At 40.1% G+C, this 26,972-nt stretch overlaps 1 protein-coding gene across 5 annotated transcripts in view; it reads right to left on the minus strand.

Moving 5' to 3' along the window:
* plcg2 (phospholipase C, gamma 2) overlaps positions 1–26,972 on the minus strand; it is a 181,651-nt gene that overhangs the window by 76,274 nt on the left and 78,405 nt on the right. For 4 of the 5 annotated variants that reach the window (XR_013282723.1, XR_013282722.1, XM_077515501.1 and 1 more), the window contains exon 27: positions 3,430–3,633. The exons of the other annotated variant lie outside the window; for it this stretch is intronic. Coding sequence is in view for 2 of the 4 variants with exons in the window: in XM_077515501.1 (XP_077371627.1) it covers positions 3,430–3,633 (204 nt within the window). In the remaining 2 variants the exon portion in view is untranslated. The remainder of the gene's footprint in view (positions 1–3,429; positions 3,634–26,972) is intronic. 5 annotated transcript variants of the gene reach the window in all.

Consider the following 26,972-nt stretch of genomic DNA (forward strand, 5'->3'; position numbering starts at 1 on the left):
TGTACCAATTTTCGTAGCTCTAGATTAAACGTACAACCGGCAATGCTTCGTGAAGTAAGAATTTTTAAACTCTAAATTTGATGCGTCGCCGCCGTCATATAGTATATCAAAAACTTTCGATTTTTTACATTGATGTTGTCCCAGGTGTTGAGATGGTCCATCCCAAGTTTGAAGTCAATCGGGTTAACCGTGTAGGAGAAGCGGGCAAAAGTATGACCCCTGTAAATGTGCAAAACTGGGCCAAAATTGGACATTCAGATGATCATACCTCACTTTCTGTCTATTTTAGGGTACACACATCAAAGAGGTTTTTGTTCATCTGGATGTGATACGGGTGCCACACAATTTTCGTCGCCATAGGACAATCGTAGCGGGACAGGGATCCGTTTAACCTATGTAGGTGGCGCTATGGAGCCATTTTTCTGTTATCATGTATGGTGACTTTAAAATATCAAATTTTTCGCCAGGCCTGATGTGCGTGTAAAGTTTGGTGAGTTTTCGTTCACGTTTAGCGTCTCAAAAATGCGATTGTTTGCGGAGAAGAATAATAATCAGAATAATAATAATAAGAAGAATTCCTACAAAAACAATAGGGCCTCGCAGCGGCACCGCTGCCTCCGCTGCTCGGGCCCTAATAAGAATCCCTTCAGGAACAATAGGGACCTCGCAGCGGTCGCTGCTCGGGCCCTAAAAAGAAGAATAATAAGAATTCCTTCAGAAACAATAGGGACCTCGCAGCGGTCGCTGCTCGGGCCCTAATAATAATAAGAATTCCTACAAAAACAATAGGGCCTCGCAGCGGCACCGCTGCCGCCGCTGCTCGGGCCCTAATAATAATAAGAATTCCTACAAAAACAATAGGGCCTCGCAGCGGCACCGCCGCCGCCGCTGCTCGGGCCCTAATAATAATAAGAATTCCTACAAAAACAATAGGGCCTCGCAGCGGCACCGCCGCCGCCGCTGCTCGGGCCCTAATAAGAATTCCTTCAGGAACAATAGGGACCTCGCAGCGGTCGCTGCTCGGGCCCTAATAAGAATTCCTACAAAAACAATAGGGCCTCGCAGCGGCACCGCCGCCGGTGCCGCCGCTGCTCGGGCCCTAATAATAATAAGAATAATAATAATAATTCCTACAAAAACAATAGGGCCTCGCAGCGGCACCGCCGCCGCCGCTGCTCGGGCCCTAATAAGAATTCCTTGAAAAACAATAGGGCCTCGCAGCGGCACCGCCGCCGCCGCTGCTCGGGCCCTAATAAGAATTCCTTGAAAAACAATAGGGCCTCGCAGCGGCACCACCGCCGCCGCTGCTCGGGCCCTAATAAGAAGAATTCCTACAAAAACAATAGGGCCTCGCAGCGGCACCGCCGCCGGTGCCGCCGCTGCTCGGGCCCTAATAATAATAATAATAATAATCCGATCGAAAAACAATAGGGACCTCGCAGCGGTAGCTGCTCGGGCCCTAATAATAATAATAATAATAATAGTTTTTACAAAAACAATAGGGACCTCGCAGCGGTCCCTGCTCGGGCCCTAATAATAATTTTTACAAAAACAATAGGGACCTCGCAGCGGTCGCTGCTCGGGCCCTAATAATAATAATAATAATAATAATAATAATAATAATAATTTTACAAAAACAATAGGGACCTCGCAGCGGTCGCTGCTCGGGCCCTAATAATAATAATAATTCGAACGAAAAACAATAGGGACCTCGCAGCGGTCGCTGCTCGGGCCCTAATAAGAAGAATTCCTACAAAAACAATAGGGCCTCGCAGCGGCACCGCCGCTGGTGCCGCCGCTGCTCGGGCCCTAATAATAATAATAATAATAACAAAACTAACAAATAAAAATAATTTCACATAAAATCATTTTTTAAGTAGTGAAAATAGTTACTTTGCCTGGTAATGAGTTACTTTTATTATGAAGTAATTCAATTACTAACTTATTTACTTTTTTTTTAGATTTAGCAAATAATGAGTAAACTATAACTAATTAGTTTAACAATGGCGTCAAAGTATCCATAAACTCAAACTTTTAATGAATATTCAATGATGAATATTGAACTTTCTATGAATATTCAACCTTCAATGAATATTCAATTGTAATGAATATTCAATGAATTAGAGCCTCAGCATACAGTATAACCAAGCCTCTTTCATATTTTACAGTATGTCTAATACTTCAGGTACATTTGACAATTTATAGCCAATTTATAGCTAATATGCCGTGATTAATAGGCCTGCCTGATTAATGAATCTGCCAATAAATAGTTTAAATCTATTCAAAGGAGTTAGTTGGGACAACTACTTAGAGCTTTGTTGTTTTTTTTCAAACAGTTGCTAATTCTCCTCCTCTGCCCGAAATCCTTGGCGAATTCAAATAAGAACAGTCACATGGTCAATGTTTGGAGAAGACAGCGGACTCACTGTGGTACACCCACGTCTCTGTCATTGATAAGAAATACAAACTGAGGAAGGTGATGAAATACTTAAGACCTAGTAATCGCTGGGCTTATCTAGTTAGGATCCTGTATTTAACCAACCATTTGGCTTTGCTTCAACAGCCGCGGCTTCTGGAGGTTGGTTCCACACCAGCGCAGCTGCTGGGGTGACAGGACTGCATCGTCTGAACCCGGGAAGGGACAGGTGGCAAGCAGGAAGTGACAGGATTCAAAGAAGGGAAGGATGCTGAAAGGTCAGGAGCAGAACAGAACGCAGTAGGAAAGCCTCGGGAGAAGGTGCCAGACGTGCTGCTTGCTGTATTACCACCGGCTCTCTATTTCTTCTTTTGGAAGCACAGAGCATTGAAATGGAAGAGGTAACGCCAACCATCAGTGGTGCCAAAGATTTACAGTATAAATACTGAGATTAGATGAGCCCATGATTAGCCAAAAGCTTTAATAATATCCGGTGATCGTACACTAGCAGAGAGTTGACACTTTGGGCGGCAAGTGAAAGAAACAATACAAACAGTGAAAACGTTGAGAGCAATTGACAGTACAGGACTGTCTCAGAAAATTAGAATATTGTGATAAAATCCATTATTTTCTATAATAATATTAAAAGAGCAAAAATGCCATACATTCTGGATTCATTACAAATCAACTGAAATATTGCAAGCCTTTTATTATTTTTAATATTGTTGATTATGGCTTACAGTTTAAGAAAACCCAAATATCCTATCTCAAAATATCAGAATATTTCCTCAGACCAATTAAAAAATAATGCCATAATCAGCAATATTGAAACAATAAAAGGCTTGCAATATTTCAGTTGATTTGTAATGAATCCGGAATGTATGGCATTTTTGCTTATTTAATTGCATCACAGAAAAAAATGGACTTTATCACAATATTCTAATTTTCTGAGACAATCCTGTAGACCACAGACTAAAATTAGAGTCTGGATTTTTTTTAAATGGTGTGAACACCTGCCGTCTGGAAGTTAAGAGCCACCATGTGACAGCCGACAGCCCAAAAAGGGTAGGGGTCATAGTTTGAGGACTCCACACGCTGGCCTTTTGGGTAAATCCGACTCAGTGCCTTGTTGTTGTACTGCAGGAAATCCATGGAAAGGTTCTTTCCTGGTGTCTTATTCTCGACAAAAGAACGGACCTCTTTGCAGTTGTAGCAGTCTGCAAAGACAGAAAGACGTCACTTTATGTCATGAGGTTTGCCACTTTGCACTATAAATGAGTGTCATTAAAGAATAGATTCATTAACAAATTGTGTTGTTTATGAGCTGTTTACAACCAGAAATATAATTGTTAATAGGGATGTAACGATATCCAGATGTCACGATATGATATTGTCACAATATGAAGCTCACGATACGATAATTATCACGATATTGTGGGGAGGTTGGCGATATTAAAAAAAAAATCTCATACTAAAAAAAGCACAATAGTGTGCTTTTGTACATAACATCAATGTTATGTTATTTATATTATTATGTTTTATTAGGGCCCGAGCAGCGGCGGCGGCGGTGCCGCTGCGAGGCCCTATTGTTTTTCAAGGAATTCTTATTAGGGCCCGAGCAGCGACCGCTGCGAGGTCCCTATTGTTCCTGAAGGAATTCTTATTAGGGCCCGAGCAGCGGCGGCGGCGGTGCCGCTGCGAGGCCCTATTGTTTTTGTAGGAATTCTTCTTCTTATTATTATTATTATTATTATTAGGGCCCGAGCAGCGACCGCTGCGAGGTCCCTATTGTTTCTGAAGGAATTCTTATTATTAGGGCCCGAGCAGCGGCGGCGGCGGTGCCGCTGCGAGGCCCTATTGTTTTTGTAGGAATTCTTCTTATTATTATTCTTTTTCTTCTCCGCAAACAATCGCATTTTTGAGACACTAAACGTGAACGAAAACTCACCAAACTTTACACGCACATCAGGCCTGGCGAAAAATTTGATATTTTAAAGTCGCCATACATGATAACAGAAAAATGGCTCCTTAGCGCCCCCTACATAGGTTAAACGGATCCCTGTCCCGCTACGATTGTCCGACGGCTATGAAAATTGTGTGGCACCTGTAGCACATCCCAATGAACAAAAACCTCTTTGAAGTGTGTACCCTAAAATAGACAGAAAGTGAGGTATGAGTATTTAAATGTCCAATTTTTGCCAATTTTTGCACATTTACAGGGGTCATACTTTTGCCCGCTTCTCCTACACGGTTAACCCGATTGACTTCAAACTTGGGATGTACCATCTCAACACCTGGGACAACATCATTGTGAAAAATGAAAAGTTTTTGATATACTATATGACGGTGGTGGCGCATCAAATTTAGAGTTTAAAAATTCTTACTTCACGAAGCATTGCCGGTTGTACGTTTAATCTAGAGCTACGAAAATTGGTACACATATGTAACAGGCTATGACCTACAAAAAACTCTTTTTGAACCATATGCTAAACCTAACAGGAAGTCCACCATTTTGATTTATTTTGGAACGTGTTGCCATTTTTTTGGCCATTTCATTGGGGTCTTATTTTAACGAACTCCTCCTACAGTGTTTATCCGATCATCTTCAAACTTGGTGTGATTCATCTTAAGATGTTGAAGATGAAAAGTTATTGAAAGCTTTGTATTTCGTCGCACACTGTTGTCATGGCATGCACTGTTTTTAAAGGAAAAAAAATATCCTTAAAGAAGCATTCCCATTTGTACGAAGCAGCTAGAGCTACGAAAATTTGTAGACATATGTAACAGCCCAAGATGTACAAAAAAGTCTCTTGGTGCCCTGTGCTAAACCCAACAGGAAGTCCCCCAGGGGCCGGGCATCACATTTTGAGCTAAAAAACTCCTCTTTAACAAAGCATACCCGGCTGTACGTTTCACATAGAGTTACCAAAATTTGTAGAGGTATATAACAGCCCTCGAGGTACTAAAAACTCTTTTTGAACCATATGCTAAACCTAACAGGACGTCCGCCATTTTGATTTACTTTGGAATGTGTTGCCATTTTTTTGGGCCATTTCATAGGGGTCATATTTTAACAAACTCCTCCTACAGAGTTTATCCGATCATCTTCAAACTTGGTGTGATTCATCTTAAGATGTTGAAAATGAAAAGTGATTGAAAGTTTTTTATTTCGTCACACGCTGTTGTCGTGGCATGCACTTTTTGCAAAGGAAAAAAAATCTTATTAATGAAGCATTCCCAGTTGTATGAAACAGCTAGAGCGACGAAAAATTGTAGACATATGTAACAGTCCAGGATGTACAAAAAAGTCTCTTGGTGCCATGTGCTTAACCTAACAGGAAGTCCCCCAGGGGCCGGGCATCACATTTTGAGCTAAAAAACTCCTCTTTAACGAAGCATTCCCGGTTGTCCGTTTCACCTAGCGCTATGATAATTTGCAGGCATACATAAGAGCCCACGATGTACAAAAAAGTCTCTTGGAACCATGTGCTAAACCAAACAGGAAGTCTGCCATTTTGATTTATGATGGGATTTGTTGCCATTTTTTGTGGCCTTTTTCAGGGGTCATATTTTAACGAACCCCTCCTACAAAATTTATCCGACTGTCTTCAAACTTGGTGTGTTTCATCTTAAGATGTTTAAGATGCAAAGTAATCGAAAGTTTTTTATTTTGTAACACGCTGTTGCCATAGCAATGCATTGTTTGTCAAGTGCTGCTTTTTTTTTTTTTATACACATGAAAACTCATGAAACTTTGCAAACACATCAGACTCGTCATGAACATGAATTTTCAGAGATTTATTGTGCAATTTGCAATAAATAGCGCCATCTAGACATTTTTATGAAGCCTTTCCGATTGTATGATTATGCTAGACCTACAAAAAAGTATTATGTAGCCATTTGCCAAACCAAAGAGGAAGTCCGCTATTTTGATTTTATTTTGGGAATTATACATAATTTTTGGCCTTTTTCATTAAACTTTGCACAGACAAGGCATGGAAAAAACTAACATTTTAAATGGTCCTTGTTCCATGTAACAGTTGTCAAGTGCTGCTTTTTTTTTTTTTTTATACACATGAAAACTCATGAAACTTTGCAAACACATCAGACTTGTCATGAACATGAATTTTTAGAGATTTATTGTGCAATTTGCAATAAATAGCGCCCTCTAGACATTTTTATGAAGCATTTCCGATTGTATGATTATGCTAGACCTACAAAAAAGTATTATGTAGCCATTTGCCAAACCAAAGAGGAAGTCCGCTATTTTGATTTTATTTTGGGAATTATACATCATTTTTGGCCTTTTTCATTAAACTTTGCACAGACAAGCCATGGAAAAAACTAACATTTTAAATGGTCCTTGTTCCATGTAACAGTACCCCAACGTGCCAGTACCCTGACGTGCAAGTAACCCAACGTTGTGCTCAATAGCGCCCTCTATGCATTTTTATGGAGCATTTCCAATTGTATGATTCAAGCGATACACAACTAAAGATGACTTGACCAAGATTTATGAAAACTGGGAGGCATACCTATTAGCTTAAGACCTACAAAAGGTATTCTGTAGCCGTATGCTAAACCTAAAAGGAAGTCCGCCATTTTGAATTTATTTTGGGAATTGCACACCATATTTTGCGTTTTGATTAAACTTTGCACACACAAGGCTTGTCAAAAACATTTTAGATGGTCTTGTCCTATTTGACAGTACCCCAACGTGCCAGTACCCCGACGTGCAAGTACCCCAACGTGGCCCGGGTTGCGAGGGCCCTTTATAGCTGCTCGCAGCTCTAGTTATTCTTTTTATTTGTTATTATTCTTTTCCGCAAACAATCACATTTTTGAGACACTAAACGTGAACGAAAACTCACCAAACTTTACACGCAGATCGGGCCTGGTGAAAAATTTTATATTTTAAAGTCGCCATACATGATAACAGAAAAATGGCTCTGTAGCGCCACCTACATAGCTTAAACGGATCCCTGTCCCGCTACGATTGTCCTACGGCTATGAAAATTGTGTGGCACCTGTAGCATATCCAGAGGAACAAAAACCTCTTTGATCTGTGTACCCAAAAATAGACAGGAAGTGAGATATGAGTATTTAAATGTCCAATTTTGGCCAATTTTTGCACATTTACAGGGGTGATACTTTTGCCCGCTTCTCCTACACGGTAAACCCGATTGACTTCAAACTTGGGCTGTACCTTCTCAACACCTGGGACAACATCATGGTAAAAAATGAAAAGTTTTTGACATACTATATGACGGTGGCGGGGCATCAAATTTACAGTTTCAAAATTCTTACTTAACGAAGCATTGCCGGTTGTACGTTTAACCTTGAGCTACGAAAATTGGTACACATATGTAACAGGCTATGACCTACAAAAAACTCTTTTTGAAGCATATGCTAAACCTAACAGGAAGTCCGCCAGAGGCGGGGCATCAAATTTTGAGTTTCAAAATTCTTACTTAATGAGGCATTCCCGGCTGTACGTTTCACCTAGAGTTACCAAAATTTGAAGACATATGTAACAGCCCTCAAGGTACAAAAAACTCTTTTTGAACCATGTGCTAAACCTAACAGGAAGTCCGCCATTTTGATTTACTTTGGAACGTGTTGCCATTTTTTTGGCCATTTCATAGGGGTCCTATTTTAACGAACTCCTCCTACAGAGTTTATCCGATCATCTTCAAACTTGGTGTGATTCATCTTAAGATGTTGAGGATAAAAAGTTATTGAAAGCTTTTTATTTCGCCGCACACTGTTGTCGTGGCATGCACTTGTTTGCAAAGGAAAAAAAAATCTTCTTAATGAAGAATTCTCAGTTGTACGAAGCAGCTAGAGCTACGAAAATTTGTAGACATATGTAACAGCCCACGATGTACAACAAAAATCTCTTGCTGCTTTGTGCTAAACCCAACAGGAAGTCCCGCAGGGGCCGGGCATCACATTTTGAGCTAAAAAACTCCTCTTTAACGAAGCATTCCCGGTTGTACGTTTCACCTAGCGCTATGATAATTTGGAGGCATACATAAGAGCCCACGATGTACAAAAAAGTCTCTTAGAACCATATGCTAAACCAAACAGGAAGTCCGGCATTTTGATTTACGCCTTTTTTAGGGGTCACATTTTAACGAACTCCTACGAAATTTATCCGACTGTCTTCCAACTTGGTGTGTTTCATCTTAAGATGTTTAAGATGCAGTTATTGAAAGTTTTTTTTATTTTGTCGCAAGCCGTTGCCATAGCGATGCATTATTTGCCAAGTAAAATGCTGCTTTTTTTTTTTTTTTTTTCTAAACGAGAGAAAACTCAAAACTTTGCACACAGATCAGACCTCTCAAGAACATGAATATTTTAGAGATTTGTTGTGCAATTTGTAATAAATGGCTCAATAGCGCCCTCTAGACATTTTTATGAAGTATTTCCGATTAAATGATTCAGCTAGATGTGTGAATATTTGGAGGCACACCTATCAGTCTAATACCTACAAAAAATATTCTATAGCCATGTGCCAAACCATTTTGATTTTATTTTGTTAATTGTGCATCATTTTTGGCCTTTCCATGAAACTTTGCAAGCACAAAGCATGGCAAAAACATTTACAATTTAGACGGTTTCCTATGAAACAGTACCCCAACATGTCAGTACCCCGACGTGCAAGTACCCCAACGTGGCCCAGGTTGCGAGGGCCCTTTATAGCTGCTCGCAGCTCTAGTTATTATTATTATTCTCCGCAAACGATCACATTTTTGAGACACTAAACGTGACCGAAAACTCACCAAACTTTACACGCACATCAGGCCTGGCGAAAAATTTTATATTTTAAAGTCGCCATACATGATAACAGAAAAATGCCTCTGTAGCGCCACCTACATAGGTTTAACGGATCCCTGTCCCGCTACGATTGTCCGACGGCTATGAAAATTGTGTGGCACCTGTAGCACATCCCAATGAACAAAAACCTCTTTGAAGTATGTACCCTAAAATAGACAGAAAGTGAGGTATGAGTATTTAAATGTCCAATTTTTGCCAATTTTTGCACATTTACAGGGGTCATACTTTTGCCCGCTTCTCCTACACGGTTAACCCGATTGACTTCAAACTTGGGCTGTACCATCTCAACACCTGGGACAACATCATGGTAAAAAATCAAAACTTTTTGACGTACTATATGACGGGGGTGAGGCATCAAATTTAGAGTTTCAAAACGCTTACTAAACGTAGTATTGCCGGTTGTACGTTTAACCTAGAGCTACGAAAATTGGTACACATATGTAACAGACTATGACCTACAAAAAAGCCTGTTGGTGCCATGTGCTAAACCGAACAGGGAGTCCGCCAGAGGCGGGGTATCAAATTTTGCGTTTGAAAATTCTTACTTAATGAAGCATTCCCGGCTGTACGTTTCACCTAGACTTACCAAAATTTGAAGACATATGTAACAGCCCTCAAGGTACAAAAAACTCTTTTTGAACCATATGCTAAACCTAACAGGAAGTCCGCCATTTTGATTTACTTTGGAACGTTTTGCCATTTTTTTGGCCATTTCATAGGGGTCATATTTTAACGAACTCCTCCTACAGAGTTTATCCGATCATCTTCAAAGTTGGTGTGTTTCATCTTAAGATGTTGAAGATGAAAAGTTATTGAAAGCTTTTTATTTCGTCGCACGCTGTTGTCGTGGTATGCACTGTTTGCAAAGGAAAAAAAGTCCTTCTTAAAGAAGCATTCCCAGTTGTACGAAGCAGCTAGAGCTACGAAAATTTGTAGACATATGTAACAGCCCACGATGTTAAAAAAAAGTCTCTTGGTGTCAAGTGCTAAACCCAACAGGAAGTCCCCCAGGGGCCGGGCATCACATTTTGAGCTAAAAAAAAAACTCCTCTTTAACAAAGCATTCCCGGTTGTACGTTTCACCTAGAGCTATGATAATATGCAGGCAAACATAAGAGCTCAGGATGTACAAAAAAGTCTCTTGGAGCCATATGCTAAACCAAACAGGAAGTCCACCATTTTGATTTACGTTGGAATTTGTAGCCATTTTTTGTGGTCTTTTTTAGGGGTCATATTTTAACGAACTCCTCCTACAGAGTTTATCTGATCATCTTCAAAGGTGGTGTGTTTCATCTTAAGATGTTGAAGATGAAAAGTTATTGAAAGCTTTTTATTTCGTCGCACGCTGTTGCCGTGGCATGCACAGTTTGCAAAGGAAAAAATTCCTTCTTAATGAAGCATTCCCAGTTGTAAGAAGCAGCAAGAGCTATGAAAATTTGTAGACATATGTAACAGCCCAAGATGTACAAAAAAGTCTCTTGGTGCCATGTGCTAAACCCAACAGGAAGTCCCCCAGGGGCAGGGCATCACATTTTGAGCTAAAAAAGTCCTCTTTAAAGAAGCATTCCCGGTTGTACGTTTCACCTAGCGCTATGATAATTTGCAGGCATACATAAGAGCACACGATGTACAAAAAAGTCTCTTGGAACCATGTGCTAAACCAAACAGGAAGTCCGCCATTTTGATTTATGATGGGATTTGTTGCCATTTTTTTGTGGCCTTTTTCAGGGGTCATATTTTAACGAACCCCTCCTACAAAATTTATCCGACTGTCTTCAAACTTGGTATGTTTCATCTTAAGATGTTTAAGATGCAAAGTAATCGAAAGTTTTTTATTTTGTCACACACTGTTGACATAGCAATGCATCGAATTGCACACCATATTTTGCGTTTTGATTAAACAGACAAAGCATTCCCGGTTGTACGTTTCACCTAAAGCTATGATAATTTGCAGGCAAACATAAGAGCTCAGGATGTACAAAAAAGTCTCTTGGAGCCATATGCTAAACCAATCAGGAAGTCCACCATTTTGATTTACGTTAGGATTTGTAGCCATTTTTTGTGGCCTTTTTTAGGGGTCATATTTTAACGAACTCCTCCTACAAAATTTATCCGACTGTCTTTAAACTTGGTGTGCTTCATCTTAAGATGTTTAAGATGCAAAGTTATCGAAAGTTATTTATTTTGTCGCACGCCGTTGTCATGGCGATGCATTGTTTGCCAAGTAAAATGCTGCTTTTTTTTTTTGGTCTAAACATGTGCAAAAACTCATGAAACTTTACACACACATCAGGCTTGTCATCAGCATGAATATTTTAGAGATTTCTTATTCAATTTGCAATAAATGGTTCAATAGCGCCCTCTAGACATTTTTATGAAGCTTTTGCAAATGTTTTGTGTTTTATGATTCAGCTAGATTTGTAAAAATTGGGATACCTATCAGCCTAAGACTTACAAAAAGGTTTCTAAAGCCATATGCTGAATCAAAAAGGAAGTCTGCCATTTTGATTTACTTTGGTATTTGTAGCCATTTTTTGGGGCCTTTTATAGGGGTCATATTTTCAACAGAACTTATCAGATCGTCTTCATTCTTTGGCGTGTTTCATCTTAAGATATTTAAGATGAAAAGTTATTGAATTTTTTTATTTTGTCACACGCCTTTGCTGTAGCCATGCATTGTTTGTGAAGAAAAATGCTTTTTTGAGAGTCTAAATATGGGTGAAAACTCACAAAACTTTGCACACACACCAGACCTGTCTGGAACATGAATATTTTATTTAGAGATTTGTTGTGCAATTTGTAATAAATGGCTCAATCGCGCCCTCTAGACATTTTTATGAAGTCTTTCCGATTATATGATTCAGCTAGATGTGTGAATATTGGCAGGCATGCCGAATATATTAAAAAAGTATTCTATATAGCCATGTGCCAATCCATTTTGATTTTATTTTGTTAATTGTGCATCGTTTTTGGCCTTTCCATGAAACTTTAAAAACACAAAGCCGGGCAAAAACGTTTACAATTTAGATGGTTTCCTATTTGACAGTACCCCAACATGCCAGGACCCCGACGTGCAAATACCCCAACGTGGCCCGGGTTGCGAGGGCCCTTTATAGCTGCTCGCAGCTCTAGTTAGGGCCCGAGCAGCGGCGGCGGCGGTGCCGCTGCGAGGCCCTATTGTTTTTGTAGGAATTCTTCTTATTATGAGGGCCCGAGCAGCGACCGCTGCGAGGTCCCTATTGTTCCTGAAGGAATTCTTATTAGGGCCCGAGCAGCGACCGCTGCGAGGTCCCTATTGTTCCTGAAGGAATTCTTATTAGGGCCCGAGCAGCGGCGGCGGCGGTGCCGCTGCGAGGCCCTATTGTTTTTGTAGGAATTCTTATTATTATTATTATTATTGTTATTATTATTAGGGCCCGAGCAGCGGCGGCGGCGGTGCCGCTGCGAGGCCCTATTGTTTTTGTAGGAATTCTTCTTATTATTATTCTTATTATTATTAGGGCCCGAGCAGCGGCGGCGGCGGTGCCGCTGCGAGGCCCTATTGTTTTTGTAGGAATTCTTCTTATTATTATTATTCTTATTATTATTCTTCTCCGCAAACAATCGCATTTTTGAGACGCTAAACGTGACCGAAAACTCACCAAACTTTACACGCACATCAGGCCTGGCGAAAAATTTGATATTTTAAAGTCGCCATACATGATAACAGAAAAATGGCTCCATAGCGCCACCTACATAGGTTAAACGGATCCCTGTCCCGCTACGATTGTCCTATGGCGACGAAAATTGTGTGGCACCCGTAGCACATCCAGATGAACAAAAACCTCTTTGATGTGTGTACCCTAAAATAGACAGAAAGTGAGGTATGATCATCTGAATGTCCAATTTTGGCCCAGTTTTGCACATTTACAGGGGTCATACTTTTGCCCGCTTCTCCTACACGGTTAACCCGATTGACTTCAAACTTGGGATGGACCATCTCAACACCTGGGACAACATCATTGTAAAAAATCTAAAGTTTTTGATATACTATATGACGGCGGCGACGCATCAAATTTAGAGTTTAAAAATTCTTACTTCACGAAGCATTGCCGGTTGTACGTTTAATCTAGAGCTCCGAAAATTTGTACACATATGTAAAAGGCTATGACCTACAAAAAACTCTTTTTGAACCATATGCTAAACCTCACAGGAAGTCCGCCATTTTGATTTATTTTGGAACGTGTTGCCATTTTTTTGGCCATTTCATTGGGGTCTTATTTTAACGAACTCCTCCTACAGTGTTTATCCGATCATCTTCAAACTTGGTGTGATTCATCTTAAGATGTTGAAGATGAAAAGATATTGAAACCTTTGTATTTCGTCGCACGCTGTTGTCATGGCATGCACTGTTTGCAAAGGAAAAAAAATATCCTTAAAGAAGCATTCCCATTTGTACGAAGCAGCGAGAGCTACGAAAATTTGTAGACATATGTAACAGCCCAAGATGTACAAAAAAGTCTCTTGGTGCCCTGTGCTAAACCCAACAGGAAGTCCCCCAGGGGCCGGGCATCACATTTTGAGCTAAAAAACTCCTCTTTAACAAAGCATACCCGGCTGTACGTTTCACCTAGAGTTACCAAAATTTGTAGAGGTATATAACAGCCCTCGAGGTACAAAAAACTCTTTTTGAACCATATGCTAAACCTAACAGGACGTCCGCCATTTTGATTTACTTTGGAATGTGTTGCCATTTTTTGGGCCATTTCGTAGGGGTCTTATTTTAACGAACTCCTCCTACAGAGTTTATCCGATCATCTTCAAACTTGGTGTGACTCATCTTAAGATGTTGAGGATGAAAAGTTATTGAAAGCTCTTTATTTCGTCGCACGCTGTTGTCGTGGCATGCACTTTTTGCAAAGGAAAAAAATCCTTCTTAATGAAGCATTCCCAGTTGTACGAAGTAGCTAGAGCTACAAAAATTTGTAGACATATGTAACAGCCCACAATGTACAAAAAAGTCTCTTGGTGCCATGTGCTAAACCCAACAGGAAGTCCCCCAGGGGCCGGGCATCACATTTTGAGCTAGAAAACTCCTCTTTAACGAAGCATTCCCGGTTGTACGTTTCACCTAGCGCGATGATAATTTGCAGGCATACATAAGAGCCTACGATGTACAAAAAAGTCTCTTGGAACCATGTGCTAAACCAAACAGGAAGTCCGCCATTTTGATTTACGATGGGATTTGTTGCCATTTTTTGTGGCCTTTTTCAGGGGTCATATTTTAACGAACTCCTCGTACAAAGTTCATCCGACCGTCTTCAAACTTGGTGTCTTTCATCGTAAGATGTTTAAGATGCAAAGTTATCGCAAGTTTTATTTTGTCGCACGCTGCTGCTATAGCGATGCATTGTTTGCCAAGTAAAGTGCTGCTTTGTTTTTTTATCTATACATGTGTGAAAACTCATGAAACTTTGCAAACACATCAGACTTGTCATGAACATGAATTTTTAGAGATTTATTGTGCAATTTGCAATAAATAGCGCCCTCTAGACATTTTTATGAAGTATTTCCGATTGTATGATTCTGCTAGATTTGTGAAAATTAGGACAGACCCCTATCAGCAGAATACCTACAAAAAAGTATTATGTAGCCATTTGCCAAACCAAAGAGGAAGTCCGCTATTTTGATTTTATTTTGGGAATTATACATCATTTTTGGCCTCTTTCATTAAACTTTGCACAAACAAGGCATGGAAAAAACTAACATTTTAAATGGTCCTTGTTCCATGTAACAGTACCCCAACGTGCCAGTACCCTGACGTGCAAGTAACCCAACGTTGTGCTCAATAGCGCCCTCTATGCATTTTTATGGAGCATTTCCAATTGTATGATTCAAGCGATACACAACTAAAGATGACTTGACCTAGATTTGTGAAAACTGGGAGGCATACCTATTAGCTTAAGACCTACAAAAAGTATTCTGTAGCCGTATGCTAAACCTAAAAGGAAGTCCGCCATTTTGAATTTATTTTGGGAATTGCACACCATCTTTGGCCTTTTGCACTCACAAAGCTTGTCAAAAACATTTTAGATGGTCCTTGTCCGATTTGACAGTACCCCAACGTGCCAGTACCCCGACGTGCAAGTACCCCAACGTGGCCCAGGTTGCGAGGGCCCTTTATAGCTGCTCGCAGCTCTAGTTATTCTTATTATTATTCTTCTCCGCAAACAATCGCATTTTTGAGACGCTAAACGTGAACGAAAACTCACCAAACTTTACACGCACATCAGGCCTGGCGAAAAATTTGATATTTTAAAGTCGCCATACATGATAACAGAAAAATGGCTCCATAGCGCCACCTACATAGGTTAAACGGATCCCTGTCCCGCTACGATTGTCCTATGGCGACGAAAATTGTGTGGCACCCGTAGCACATCCAGATGAACAAAAACCTCTTTGATGTGTGTACCCTAAAATAGACAGAAAGTGAGGTATGATCATCTGACTGTCCAATTTTGGCCCAGTTTTGCACATTTACAGGGCTCATACTTTTGCCCGCTTCTCCTACACGGTTAACCCGATTAACTTCAAACTTGGGATGGACCATCTCAACACCTGGGACAACATCATTGTAAAAAATCTAAAGTTTTTGATATACTATATGACGTCGGCGACGCATCAAATTTAGAGTTTAAAAATTCTTACTTCATGAAGCATTGCCGGTTGTACGTTTAATCTAGAGCTACGAAAATTTGTACACATATGTAACAGGCTATGACCTACAAAAAACTCTTTTTGAACCATATGCTAAACCTCACAGGAAGTCCGCCATTTTGATTTATTTTGGAACGTGTTGCCATTTTTTTGGCCATTTCATTGGGGTCTTATTTTAACGAACTCCTCCTACAGTGTTTATCCGATCATCTTCAAACTTGGTGTGATTCATCTTAAGATGTTGAAGATGAAAAGTTATTGAAAGCTTTGTATTTCGTCGCACGCTGTTGTCATGGCATGCACTGTTTGCAAAGGAAAAAAAATATCCTTAAAGAAGCATTGCCAGTTGTACGAAGCAGCTAGAGCTACGAAAATTTGTAGACATATGTAACAGCCCAAGATGTACAAAAAAGTCTCTTGGTGCCCTGTGCTAAACCCAACAGGAAGTCCCCCAGGGGCCGGGCATCACATTTTAAGCTAAAAAACTCCTCTTTAACAAAGCATACCCGGCTGTACGTTTCACCTAGAGTTACCAAAATTTGTAGAGGTATATAACAGCCCTCGAGGTACAAAAAACTCTTTTTGAACCATATGCTAAACCTAACAGGATGTCCGCCATTTTTATTTACTTTGGAATGTGTTGCCATTTTTTGGGCCATTTCATAGGGGTCATATTTTAACGAACTCCTCCTACAGAGTTTATCCGATCATCTTCAAACTTGGTGTGACTCATCTTAAGATGTTGAGGATGAAAAGTTATTGAAAGCTCTTTATTTCGCCGCACGCTGTTGTCGTGGCATGCACTTTTTGCAAAGGAAAAAAATCCCTCTTAATGAAGCATTCCCAGTTGTACGAAGTAGCTAGAGCTACAAAAAATTGTAGACATATGTAACAGCCCACAGTGTACAAAAAAGTCTCTTGGTGCCATGTGCTAAACCCAACAGGAAGTCCCCCAGGGGCCGGGCATCACATTTTGAGCTAGAAAACTCCTCTTTAACGAAGCATTCCCGGTTGTACGTTTCACCTAGCGCGATGATAATTTGCAGGCATACATAAGAGCCCACGATGTACAAAAAAGTCTCTTGGAACCATGTGATAAACCAAACAGGAAGTCTGCCATTTTGATTTACGATGGGATTTGTTGCCATTTTTTGTGGCCTTTTTCAGTTGTCATATTTTAACGAACTCCTCGTACAAAGTTCATCCGACCGTCTTCAAACTTGGTGTGTTTCATCTTAAGATGTTTAAGATGCAAAGATATCAAAAGTTTTTTATTTTGTCGCACGCTGCTGCTATAGCGATGCAGTTTGCCAAGTGAAGTGCTGCTTTGTTTTTTTATCTATACATGTGTGAAAACTTATGAAACTTTGCAAACACATCAGACTTGTCATGAACATGAATTTTTAGAGATTTATTGTGCAATTTGCAATAAATAGCGCCCTCTAGACATTTTTATGAAGTATTTCCGATTGTATGATTCTGCTAGATTTGTGAAAATTAGGACAGACCCCTATCAGCCTAATACCTACAAAAAAGTATTATGTAGCCATTTGCCAAACCAAAGAGGAAGTCCGCTATTTTGATTTTATTTTGGGAATTATACATCATTTTTGGCCTCTTTCATTAAACTTTGCACAGACAAGGCATGGAAAAAACTAACATTTTAAATGGTCCTTGTTCCATGTAACAGTACCCCAACGTGCCAGTACCCTGACGTGCAAGTAACCCAACGTTGTGCTCAATAGCGCCCTCTATGCATTTTTATGGAGCATTTCCAATTGTATGATTCAAGCGATACACAACTAAAGATGACTTGACCTAGATTTGTGAAAACTGGGAGGCATACCTATTAGCTTAAGACCTACAAAAAGTATTCTGTAGCCGTATGCTAAACCTAAAAGGAAGTCCGCCATTTTGAATTTATTTTGGGAATTGCACACCATATTTTGCGTTTTGATTAAACTTTGCACACACAAGGCTTGTCAAAAACATTTTAGATGGTCTTGTCCTATTTGACAGTACCCCAACGTGCCAGTACCCCGACGTGCAAGTACCCCAACGTGGCCCGGGTTGCGAGGGCCCTTTATAGCTGCTCGCAGCTCTAGTTATTATTATTCTCCGCAAACGATCACATTTTTGAGACACTAAACGTGACCGAAAACTCACCAAACTTTACACGCACATCAGGCCTGGCGAAAAATTTGATATTTTAAAGTCGCCATACATGATAACAGAAAAATGGCTCCTTAGCGCCCCCTACATAGGTTAAACGGATCCCTGTCCCGCTACGATTGTCCGACGGCTATGAAAATTGTGTGGCACCTGTAGCACATCCCAATGAACAAAAACCTCTTTGAAGTGTGTACCCTAAAATAGACAGAAAGTGAGGTATGAGTATTTAAATGTCCAATTTTTGCCAATTTTTGCACATTTTCAGGGGTCATACTTTTGCCCGCTTCTCCTACACGGTTAACCCGATTGACTTCAAACTTGGGATGGACCATCTCAACACCTGGGACAACATCATTGTGAAAAATGAAAAGTTTTTGATATACTATATGACGGCGGTGTCGCATCAAATTTTGAGTTTAAAAATTCTTACTTCACGAGGCATTGCCGGTTGTACGTTTAATCTAGAGCTACGAAAATTGGTACACATATGTAACAGACTATGACCTACAAAAAACTCTTTTTGAACCATATGCTAAACCTAACAGGAAGTCCACCATTTTGATTTATTTTGGAACGTGTTGCCATTTTTTTGGCCATTTCATTGGGGCCTTATTTTAACGAACTCCTCCTACAGTGTTTATCCGATCATCTTCAAACTTGGTGTGATTCATCTTAAGATGTTGAAGATGAAAAGTTATTGAAAGCTTTGTATTTCGTCGCACGCTGTTGTCATGGCATGCACTGTTTGCAAAGGAAAAAAAATATCCTTAAAGAAGCATTGCCAGTTGTACGAAGCAGCTAGAGCTACGAAAATTTGTAGACATATGTAACAGCCCAAGATGTACAAAAAAGTCTCTTGGTGCCCTGTGCTAAACCCAACAGGAAGTCCCCCAGGGGCCGGGCATCACATTTTGAGCTAAAAAAAACTCCTCTTTAACAAAGCATACCCGGCTGTACGTTTCACCTAGAGTTACCAAAATTTGTAGAGGTATAGTGCCGCTGCGAGGCCCTATTGTTTTTGTAGGAATTCTTATTATTATTATTATTATTAGGGCCCGAGCAGCGACCGCTGCGAGGTCCCTATTGTTTTTCAAGGAATTCTTATTAGGGCCCGAGCAGCGGCGGCGGCGGTGCCGCTGCGAGGCCCTATTGTTTTTGTAGGAATTCTTCTTATTATTATTAGGGCCCGAGCAGCGACCGCTGCGAGGTCCCTATTGTTTTTCAAGGAATTCTTATTATTCTTCTTCTTTTTATTTGTTATTATTCTTTTCCGCAAACAATCACATTTTTGAGACACTAAACGTGAACGAAAACTCACCAAACTTTACACACACGTCAGGCCTGGCGAAAAATTTGATATTTTAAAGTCGCCATAGGTGATAACAGAAAAATGGCTCCATAGCGCCACCTACATAGGTTAAACAGATCCCTGGCCCGCTACGATTGTCCGACGGCTATGAAAATTGTGTGGCACCTGTAGCACATCCAGATGAACAAAAACCTCTTTGATGTGTGTACCCTAAAATAGACAGGAAGTGAGATATGAGTATTTAAATGTCCAATTTTGGCCAATTTTTGCACATTTACAGGGGTCATACTTTTGCCTGCTTCTCCTACACGGTTAATCCAATTGACTTCAAACTTGGGATGTACCATCTCAAGACCTGGGACAACACCATGGTAAAAAATCTAAAGTTTTCGACATACTATATGACGGCAGTGGGGCATCAAATTTAGAGTTTCAAAACTCTTACTAAACGTAGTATTGCCCGTTGTATGTTTAACCTAGAGCTACGAAAATTGGTACACATATGTAACAGACTATGACCTACAAAAAAGTCTGTTGGTGCCATATGCTAAACCCAACTGGAAGTCCGCCAGAGGCGGGGCATCAAATTTGGAGTTTCAAAATTCTTACTTAATGAAGCATTCCCGGCTGTACGTTTCACCTAGAGTTACCAAAATTTAAAGACATGTAACAGCCCTCAAGGTACAAAAAACTCTTTTTGAACCATATGCTAAACCTAACAGAAAGTCCACCATTTTGATTTACTTTGGAACGTGTTCCCATTTTTTTGGCCATTTCATAGGGGTCCTATTTTAACGAACTCCTCTTACAGAGTTTATCCGATCATCTTCAAACTTGGTGTGATTCATCTTAAGATGTTGAAGATGAAAAGTTATTGAAAGCTTTTTATTTCGCTGCACGCTGTTGTCGTGGCATGCACTTGTTTGCAAAGGAAAAAAATTCTTCTTAATGAAGAATTCTCAGTTGTACGAAGCAGCTAGAGCTACGAAAATTTGTAGACATATGTAACAGCCCACGATGTACAAAAAAAGTCTCTTGCTGCTTTGTGCTAAACCCAACAGGAAGTCCCGCAAGGGCCGGGCATCACTTTTTGAGCTAAAAAACTCCTCTTTAACGAAGCATTCCCGGTTGTACCTTTCACCTAGCGCTATGATAATTTGGAGGCATACATAAGAGCCCACGATGTACAAAAAAGTCTTTTAGAACCATATGCTAAGCCAAACAGGAAGTCCGGCATTTTGATTTACTTTGCTATTTGTAGCCATTTTTTGGGGGCCTTTTATAGGCCTCATATTTTCTACAAAACTTATCAGATTGTCTTCATTCTTTGGCACGTTTCATCTGAAGTATTGCCGGTTATACGTTTAATCTAGAGCTACGAAAATTGGTACACATATGTAACAGACTATGATCTACAAAAAAGCCTGTTGGTGCCATATGCTAAACCTAACAGGAAGTCCGCCAGAGGCAGGGCATCAAATTTTGCATTTCAAAATTTTTACTTAATGAAGCATTTCCGGCTGTACGTTTCACCTAGAGTGACCAAAATTTGAAGACATATGTAACAGCCCTCGAGGTACAAAAAACTCTTTTTGAACCATATGCTAAACCTAACAGGAAGTCTGCCATTTTGATTTACTTTGGAACATGTTGCCATTTTTTTGGCCATTTCATAGGGGTCTTATTTTAACGAACTCCTCCTACAGAGTTTATCCGATCATCTTCAAACTTGGTGTGATTCATCTTAAGATGTTGACGATGAAAAGTTATTGAAAGCTTTTTATTTCGTCGCACGCTGTTGTCGTGGCATGCACTGTTGGCAAAGGAAAAAAAAATCCTTCTTAATGCAGCGTTCCCAGTTGGACGAAGCAGCTCGAGCTACAAAAATTTGTAGACATATGTACACATTTGTCCACATATATATATTTACATATGCATGTAAAAAAATTATGTCAGGCTAAACTAAATGGTTGATTAGGCCCCACACATTCTCACCTTACCATACCCGGCCCTCTTTGCAAAAGGTTTGAACACTCCTGGCCTAAACCTAGGTGTATACTCAAACTATGCACGCACATAAAGCCTGGAACAAAATGTGTAATTTAGAGGGTTCTTGTTTTGTTTTTTGTATTCCTTATATTTCATGTCATTATACTTGACACACTATTTTTACTACTCACTGAATCAGTTATAAGAACATTTAATTGATACAATCCAATCACATCCTAGAGAATTGAAAACACATTCAATCATGAGGTTGTTAAGACACATTTACTTCTGTAGCACTTAACCACAAACAAGTTGCGACATCCCCTGATCTAACCCTCCAACCGGGCAAGGAAAAACTTTCAGGGGTCATATTTTAACGAACCCCTCCTACAAAATTTATCCGACTGTCTTCAAACTTGGTGTGTTTCATCTTAAGATGTTTAAGATGCAAAGTAATCGAAAGTTTTTTATTTTGTAACACGCTGTTGCCATAGCAATGCATTGTTTGTCAAGTGCTGCTTTTTTTTTTTATACACATGAAAACTCATGGAACTTTGCAAACACATCAGACTTGTCATGAACATGAATTTTCAGAGATTTATTGTGCAATTTGAAATAAATAGCGCCCTCTAGACCTTTTTATGAAGCATTTCCGATTGTATGATTATGCTAGACCTACAAAAAAGTATTATGTAGCCATTTGCCAAACCAAAGAGGAAGTCCGCTATTTTGATTTTATTTTGGGAATTATACATAATTTTTGGCCTTCTTCATTAAACTTTGCACAGACAAGGCATGGAAAAAACTAACATTTTAAATGGTCCTTGTTCCATGTAACAGTACCCCAACGTGCCAGTACCCTGACGTGCAAGTAACCCAACGTTGTGCTCAATAGCGCCCTCTATGCATTTTTATGGAGCATTTCCAATTGTATGATTCAAGCGATACACAACTAAAGATGACTTGACCTAGATTTGTGAAAACTGGGAGGCATACCTATTAGCTTAAGACCTACAAAAAGTATTCTGTAGCCGTATGCTAAACCTAAAAGGAAGTCCGCCATTTTGAATTTATTTTGGGAATTGCGCACCATATTTTGCGTTTTGATTAAACTTTGCACACACAAGGCTTGTCAAAAACATTTTAGATGGTCCTTGTCCTATTTGACAGTACCCCAACGTGCCAGTACCCCGACGTGCAAGTACCCCAACGTGGCACGCCTTTGCTGTAGCGATGCATTGTTTGCAAAGAATTTTTTTTTTTTATATGATTCAGCTAGATGTGTGAATATTGGGAGGCATACCTATCAGCCGAATACCTCGACAAAGCATTCCATAGCAATGTGAACAAACACAAAAAGCATGGCAAAACATTTACAATTTAGACGGTTTCTTATGAAACAGTACCCTAACGTGCCAGTACCCCGACGTGCAAATACCCCAACGTGGCACGGGTTGCGAGGGCCCTTGATAGCTGCTCGCAGCTCTAGTTAGGGCCCGAGCAGCGGCGGCGGCGGTGCCGCTGCGAGGCCCTATTGTTTTTGTAGGAATTCTTCTTATTATTAGGGCCCGAGCAGCGACCGCTGCGAGGTCCCTATTGTTCCTGAAGGAATTCTTATTATTATTCTTCTTCTTCTTTTTCTTTGTTATTATTCTTTTCCGCAAACAACCACATTTTTGAGGCACTAAACATGAACGAAAACTCACCAAACTTTACACGCAGATCGGGCCTGGCGAAAAATTTTATATTTTAAAGTCGCCATACATGATAACAGAAAAATGGCTCTGTAGCGCCACCTACATAGGTTTAACGGATCCCTGTCCCGCTACGATTGTCCTATGGCTACGAAAATTGTGTGGCACCTGTAGCACATCCAGATGAACAAAAACCTCTTTGATATGTGTACCCTAAAATAGACAGGAAGTGAGGTATGAGTATTTGAATGTCCAATTTTGGCCCATTTTTGCACATTTACAGGGGTCATACTTTTGCCCGCTTCTCCTACACGGTTAACCCGATTGACTTCAAACTTGGGCTGTACCATCTCAACACCTGGGACAACATCATGGTAAAAAAATCTAAAGTTTTTGACATACTATATGACGGTGGCGGGGCATCAAATTTACAGTTTCAAAATTCTTACTTAACAAAGCATTGCCGGTGGTACGTTTAATTGAGAGCCACGAAAATTGGTACACATATGTAACAGACTATGATCTACAAAAAAGCCTGTTGGTGCCATATGCTAAACCTAACAGGAAGTCCGCCAGAGGCGAGGCATCAAATTTTGTGTTTCAAAATTCTTATTTAATGAAGCATTCCCGGCTGTACATTTCACCTAGAGTTACCAACATTTGAAGACATATGTAACAGCCCTCAAGGTACAAAAAACTCTTTTTGTACCATATGCTAAACCGAACAGGAAGTCCGCCATTTTGATTTACTTTGGAACGTGTTGCCATTTTTTGGGCCATTTCATAGGGGTCTTATTTTAACGAACTCCTCCTACAGAGTTTATCCGATCATCTCCAAACTTGGTGTGATTCATCTTAAAATGTTGAAGATGAAAAGTTATTGAAAGCTTTTTATTTCGTCGCACGCTGTTGCCGTGGCATGCACAGTTTGCAAAGGAAAAAAATTCCCTCTTAATGAAGCATTCCCAGTTGTACGAAGCAGCTAGAGCTACGAAAATTTGGAGACAAATTTAACAGCCCACGATGTACAAAAAAGTCTCTTGGTGCCATGTGCTAAACCCAACAGGAAGTCCCGTAGGGGCCGGTCATCACATTTTGAGGTAAAAAACTCCTCTTTAACGAAGCATTCCCGGTTGTACGTTTCACCTAGCGCTATGATAATTTGGAGGCATACATAAGAGCCCACGATGTACAAAAAAGTCTCATGGAACCATCTGCTAAACCAAACAGGAAGTCCGCCATTTTGATTTACGTCGGCATTTGTAGCCCTTTTTTGTGGCCCTTCCTAGGGGTCATATTTTCACGAACTCCTCGTACAAAATTCATCCGACCGTCTTCAAACTTGGTGTGTTTCATCTTAAGATGTTTAAGATGCAAAGTTATCGAAAGTTTTTTATTTTGTCACATGCTGTTGCCATAGCGATACATTGTTTGCCAAGTAAAGTGCTGCTTATTTTTTTGGTCTATACATGTGTGAAAACTCATGAAACTTTGCACACACATCAGACTTGTCATGAACATGAATTTTTAGAGGTTTCTTGTGTAATTTGCAATAAATCGCGCCCTCTATACATTTTTATGGAGCATTTCCGATTGGATGATTCAAGCGCGAAATAACTAAAGATGACTTGACTTGACCGAGATTTGTGAAAACTCAGAGGCATACCTATTAGTCTAAGACCTACAAAAAGTATTCTGTAGCCGTATGCTAAACCTAAAAGGAAGTCCGCCATTTTGAATTTATTTTGGGAATTGCACACCATATTTTGCGTTTTGATTAAACTTTGCACACACAAGGCTTGTCAAAAACATTTTAGATGGTCCTTGTCCTATTTGACAGTACCCCAACATGCCAGTACCCCGACGTGCAAATACCCCAACGTGGCCCGGGTTGCGAGGGCCCTTTATAGCTGCTCGCAGCTCTAGTTATTCTTATTATTATTATTCTTATTATTATTCTTCTCCGCAAACAATCGCATTTTTGAGACGCTAAACGTGAACGAAAACTCACCAAACTTTACACGCACATCAGGCCTGGCGAAAAATTTGATATTTTAAAGTCGCCATACATGATAACAGAAAAATGGCTCCATAGCGCCACCTACATAGGTTAAACGGATCCCTGTCCCGCTACGATTGTCCTATGGCGACGAAAATTGTGTGGCACCCGTAGCACATCCAGATGAACAAAAACCTCTTTGATGTGTGTACCCTAAAATAGACAGAAAGTGAGGTATGATCATCTGACTGTCCAATTTTGGCCCAGTTTTGCACATTTACAGGGGTCATACTTTTGCCCGCTTCTCCTACACGGTTAACCCGATTAACTTCAAACTTGGGATGGACCATCTCAACACCTGGGACAACATCATTGTAAAAAATCTAAAGTTTTTGATATACTATATGACGTCGGCGACGCATCAAATTTAGAGTTTAAAAATTCTTACTTCATGAAGCATTGCCGGTTGTACGTTTAATCTAGAGCTACGAAAATTTGTACACATATGTAACAGGCTATGACCTACAAAAAACTCTTTTTGAACCATATGCTAAACATAACAGGAAGTCCACCATTTTGATTTATTTTGGAACGTGTTGCCATTTTTTTGGCCATTTCATTGGGGCCTTATTTTAACGAACTCCTCCTACAGTGTTTATCCGATCATCTTCAAACTTGGTGTGATTCATCTTAAGATGTTGAAGATGAAAAGTTATTGAAAGCTTTGTATTTCGTCGCACGCTGTTGTCATGGCATGCACTGTTTGCAAAGGAAAAAAAATATCCTTAAAGAAGCATTGCCAGTTGTACGAAGCAGCTAGAGCTACGAAAATTTGTAGACATATGTAACAGCCCAAGATGTACAAAAAAGTCTCTTGGTGCCCTGTGCTAAACCCAACAGGAAGTCCCCCAGGGGCCGGGCATCACATTTTAAGCTAAAAAACTCCTCTTTAACAAAGCATACCCGGCTGTACGTTTCACCTAGAGTTACCAAAATTTGTAGAGGTATATAACAGCCCTCGAGGTACAAAAAACTCTTTTTGAACCATATGCTAAACCTAACAGGATGTCCGCCATTTTTATTTACTTTGGAATGTGTTGCCATTTTTTGGGCCATTTCATAGGGGTCATATTTTAACGAACTCCTCCTACAGAGTTTATCCGATCATCTTCAAACTTGGTGTGACTCATCTTAAGATGTTGAGGATGAAAAGTTATTGAAAGCTCTTTATTTCGTCGCACGCTGTTGTCGTGGCATGCACTTTTTGCAAAGGAAAAAAATCCCTCTTAATGAAGCATTCCCAGTTGTACGAAGTAGCTAGAGCTACAAAAAATTGTAGACATATGTAACAGCCCACAGTGTACAAAAAAGTCTCTTGGTGCCATGTGCTAAACCCAACAGGAAGTCCCCCAGGGGCCGGGCATCACATTTTGAGCTAGAAAACTCCTCTTTAACGAAGCATTCCCGGTTGTACGTTTCACCTAGCGCGATGATAATTTGCAGGCATACATAAGAGCCCACGATGTACAAAAAAGTCTCTTGGAACCATGTGATAAACCAAACAGGAAGTCTGCCATTTTGATTTACGATGGGATTTGTTGCCATTTTTTGTGGCCTTTTTCAGTTGTCATATTTTAACGAACTCCTCGTACAAAGTTCATCCGACCGTCTTCAAACTTGGTGTGTTTCATCTTAAGATGTTTAAGATGCAAAGTTATCAAAAGTTTTTTATTTTGTCGCACGCTGCTGCTATAGCGATGCAGTTTGCCAAGTGAAGTGCTGCTTTGTTTTTTTATCTATACATGTGTGAAAACTTATGAAACTTTGCAAACACATCAGACTTGTCATGAACATGAA

This window comes from Festucalex cinctus, chromosome 3, assembly GCF_051991245.1.
Source record: "Festucalex cinctus isolate MCC-2025b chromosome 3, RoL_Fcin_1.0, whole genome shotgun sequence".
NCBI classification, from domain to species: domain Eukaryota; kingdom Metazoa; phylum Chordata; class Actinopteri; order Syngnathiformes; family Syngnathidae; genus Festucalex; species Festucalex cinctus.